This window comes from Silene latifolia, unplaced genomic scaffold (assembly GCF_048544455.1).
Source record: "Silene latifolia isolate original U9 population unplaced genomic scaffold, ASM4854445v1 scaffold_96, whole genome shotgun sequence".
In the NCBI taxonomy this organism is placed as follows: Eukaryota; Viridiplantae; Streptophyta; class Magnoliopsida; order Caryophyllales; family Caryophyllaceae; genus Silene; species Silene latifolia.
The window spans coordinates 221302-225642 of record NW_027413827.1 but is presented as its reverse complement, the minus strand read 5'-3'; the positions used below and the strand labels follow the sequence as shown (position 1 = coordinate 225642).

General features: G+C 40.2%; 1 protein-coding gene across 1 annotated transcript; it reads left to right on the top strand.

Moving 5' to 3' along the window:
• Positions 1-2742: 2742 nt before the first annotated feature.
• LOC141640649 (uncharacterized) lies at positions 2743-3999 on the top strand. Its single transcript, XM_074449359.1, has 2 exons — positions 2743-2893; positions 3305-3999. Exons 1-2 carry the CDS (start codon positions 2743-2745, stop codon positions 3997-3999), a joined length of 846 nt encoding a protein of 281 aa, XP_074305460.1.
• Positions 4000-4341: the final 342 nt, after the last annotated feature.

The window sequence follows — 4341 nt, the reverse complement described above, 5'->3', positions numbered from 1 at the left end:
TTATATCTTACAAGCCTCAATGAAAAGGTAAGAGATGTATAAATGCAAGGTTTCATAGTCAAGCATTTTATCAAGCATAACATGTGCATAAGTTGAAATCACAACAAGCAAGCATTTAATTATGAAAGCATATTAAATTAATCATAGATCTAATCCCATGATTGATTCCCCTAATTCCCCATTAACCCTAGCTAAGAGACTACTCACTCATGATCAAGTTTAACATGCTAATAAGGATGACAATCATATTAAGAAAGCAAAACATGATGAACAAGTAATATAATTAACAATAATTAAACAAAGGTAAAAGGGATTATACCTACTTGAGATGATCCAAATAATTAAGCAAAGAATAATAGAAGGAAACTTGATGATTGATGGAGAGTTGTCAATCCTCCAATAAAACTCCAAATAATCTTCTAATTACCCAACTAAAACTAAGAACGATTGAGAGATTAAGGAAAGATTAAGATGTGATTAATATTAAAATGTGTATTATAACTTGGATTAAGACTAAATTAAGAGAGATTAAAATTTGATTATAAGATGATGCTCATCTAGGTAGTAAAATAGGGTATTTATACTAAAATTAAGTATAAGAATTAGGGTAACTAGGAGCTTAAATGACGATTAAGACCCTAAGAGAAGTTTGATGATTTGCAAGTCCCGTAGGGACACGCGCGAGCTGAGTAGCAGGTCCCTCAGGGACACGTGCGTCCTGGTCTGAAGAATGCTCGGGACTGCTTCATAATCCGCTCGAGCCGAGCCTTGGGAGCCCCCAGATCCTGGGCCTGAACGCTCATCCTTAGCTCGGGACGCCCGGATCCTGGGACAGAGTTCCTTATCCATTCTTAACTCCCTAACAATCCGTGGGGATTGACTTAGGGTCGTGGGGATCTTCATCATTGCCCAATTCTCTTGATTTATTTGCCTAGGCCTTTAGTATTAGTCTCCTGTTCGATGCTTGGTCATTAGGTGCGATCCATTTAGCTCCATTATGCTCCATAAATGCAAGGCTAGCAATCCTCTCCTACCAAGGACACAAAACCTCAACTAATATGCAAAATAGGGAACAAAAGATAAGAAATCACCCTAATAGTCGCTACAATGCATGGGAACGAGGTTAATTCGTGGACTAAATATGCACAAATATGAATCACATTAGAGCTCTCAAATAGGAAAATGATAAGGTGAATAAGCTAATGAAAGAAAGAATGTCCCAACCCTGATACCTAAAGCTGCAACGTGATAAAGAAGATAATAGGAAAAGATGGGCTGCACGATATTTGGGTTTCATCAAGAATCCCTCTGAACCCATAAACCTCCATGGTACATACGAGAAGTCATCGCCTACAATGTCGGTTCTTCAGAAGATCTGATGGTAGGCTGCATACTACCTAGATGTGGGTGGGATGCAACTTCCATAAGCAGGGCTACAAAGGCTTGGCACTAGTGGTGGTTTAGATCAGCAAAGAGGATGTCAGATTTAGAAGCAAAAGCAAAGAACGATTTAGACATTTTCAGTATCACGGATGGGAAATTATTTTGCCCTTAAAGGCAAAATGTTCAACCCAGATGATAATTCTGGGTCTGAGTCTGAGTCTGAGTCTGAGTCTTAGCTGAGTCCTAGGGTTGAGTCTAAGGAGTCAAGTGTTGAAAACACCCCATCCCCAGTCTTTCCTTCTCATGTACCCTTTCCTAATACTAGTATTTTGGGGCTTGTCCTAAATACCCCTATCTAGCCACTGACCTCTGATCAGTACGATCAAATGTTGGCGTAATTCGCGCAATTTCAAATCAATAATAACATGAACTAGTTTGCTTATGACTTGTCTTATTTACATTGCAATTCGATTTTTGAAAATGATTATTTTAGTAATGACATTGAGAATGAGGTCAAAGACGAACAGGTCGAAGATGACGAGGAATTTGAACCACCTCCACAATTGGTCAAAGGGTTGTAGGAATATGATCAAAGGAATTCGATAATCGAAGGTACCGAAACCATTAATGTGGGAACCCTAATAGAACCACAAGAGCTTAAGGTAGGAACTACCTTATATGCCACTGAGAAACAAGGGTTCAATGATATATTAGGTGAGTTCAAAGATGTGTTTGCATGGTCTTACAAAGACATGCCAGGAATTGACAGGGAAATTGCAGAGCATGGAATTCCGACTAAACCGGGTTTTAAGCCAGTGAAATAGAAGCTACGCAGAATGCGAACCGAGTGGTCCTTAAAAGTTAAAGAAGAAATTGATAAACAGTTCAAATTTGGGTTTATCAAGGTGTCAGGATACTCAGATTGGGTTGCCAACATGGTGCCAGTACCAAAGAAAGACGGGAAAGTTCGGGTTTGCGTTGATTTTCGTGACCTAAACAAGGCAAGTCCGAAGGATGATTTTTCATTATCTCATATCGATATCTTGGTTGACAATACCGCCAATCATGCCCTCTTATCTTTCATGGACGGATATGCTGGCTACAATCAGATAAAGATGGCCGAAGAAGATATGCATAAGACAACCTTCACCTCACAGTGGAGAACTTATTGTTACACAATGATGCCTTTGGTTTGATAAATGCCGGGGCAACATACCAAAGAACAACGACGACGTTGCTACGTGACATGATGCATAAGGAAGTAGAGGTCTATGTTGATGACATGATCGTTAAATGAAAAGAACGTAGTGGTCATCTTGAAGCATTGAGAATTTTTTTGAGAGATTACGAAAATACAACATGAGGTTCAATCCGCATAAATGTGCATTTGGAGTTACTTATGGCAAGCTTTTAGGCCACATCGTTAGCCACCGTGGAATCGTAGTTGACCCATCAAATATTACAGCCATTATGGAAATGCCCAATCCCGAGACCGAGAAGCAAATTCAAGGTTTCCTGGCCCGAGTACAATACATAAGCTGATTTGTCTCAAGATTGACAATGATATGTGAGCCGATTTTCAAGAAGTTGAAAGCCAGAGAACATGAAATATGGGATGACTAATGTCAAGCCGCATTTGAGAATATCCAAGAAGTTCTATACACACCGCCAGTTCTAAGCCCACCTATAGTTGGGCTACCATTATCGTTGTATCTAACTGTCACGGATACTGCAATGGGGGCTATGTTAGTCCAAACTTTTGACAAAGAAGAAAGAGCCATTTACTACATTAGTAAAAAGTTCTTAGAATATGAAGTGAAATGCACGCCTCTTGAAAAGACGTGCTTGGTCCTAGTTTGGGCAACGAAGAATTTAAGACACTATATGCTCAGCTACAGCGTGAGAGTTTATTCGAAAATAGATCCAATCAAGTACCTATTTGAAAAACCAGTGCTAAATGGCCAAATGTCAAGATGGACTCTCATGTTATCAGAATTCGATCTCAAATATGTGCCCTTAAATGCAATTAAAGGAAGGGCGGTGGCCGATTTCCTCGACGACAATCCAATCGAAGAAGCCGAGGTAGTTGCACCTTGGCCATTTCCCGATGAAGATATGGCTCACATAGAAGATGATGTGTTGGACCTATACTTTGATGGAGCATCAAACTACATGGGATACAGAGTCGGAATTCTCCTAGTGTCCCCGAAGGGTGAACACATGCCAGTCTCGATCAAATTGGACTTCAACGTGACAAACAACGCTGCAGAATATGAAGCATGTCTACTGGGCTTACGCAATGCAATCGATTTAGGTGTGAAAAAGCTGCTGGTGCACGGGGACTTGTCCTTAGTAATCAATCAAGTGGTTGGGTCATCGAAAATTAAAAGTAGTAGCTTGACTCCGTACCCAGCAAGGATCTACGAATTAGAACGATACTTCGACGATGTCAAATATGTTCACCTCCCGAGAGACGAAAATCAATTTGCAGATGCGCTATCAAAACTGGCCGCATTGATCAATATTACCGAGCATATGGATAGTATGCCTATATGTGTCGAAAAAAGATCATCACCCTCTTATGTGAATGCAAGATACCAAAGAAAGTGGAACTGAACCTTGGTATATGGCTATTCTAAAGTACAAAGAGAAGGGAGAGTACCCTACGGACCTTGGAAACGTGCCTTACGATTGTTGGCACCCTAATTTATCAACACAAATGACGGACAGTTATACAAAAGAATAGCCCAAGGTGTTTTGCTATGATGTATTGATAAGCCGACTACTGAGAAGGTAATAGAAGAAGTCAATGACGGAGAATGTGGGCCACACATGAACGCACACATGTTGGTTCGGAAAATTATGAGATTGGGCTACTATTGGACCACGATGGAGACAGATTGTCGTAGATATGTCAGGCATTGCATTAATTGCCAGATTTTTGCAAATATCCAACAT

What these genes read in the sequence shown, in the direction of transcription:
- LOC141640649 (XM_074449359.1), top strand. Translation starts at nt 2,743, where the DNA reads ATGAGGTTCAATCCGCATAAATGTGCATTTGGAGTTACTTATGGCAAG. An exon ending in GACCGAGAAGCAAATTCAAG is followed by an intron (nt 2,894 to 3,304) that starts GTTTCCTGGCCC and finishes ATTCGAAAATAG; the next exon opens with ATCCAATCAAGTACCTATTT.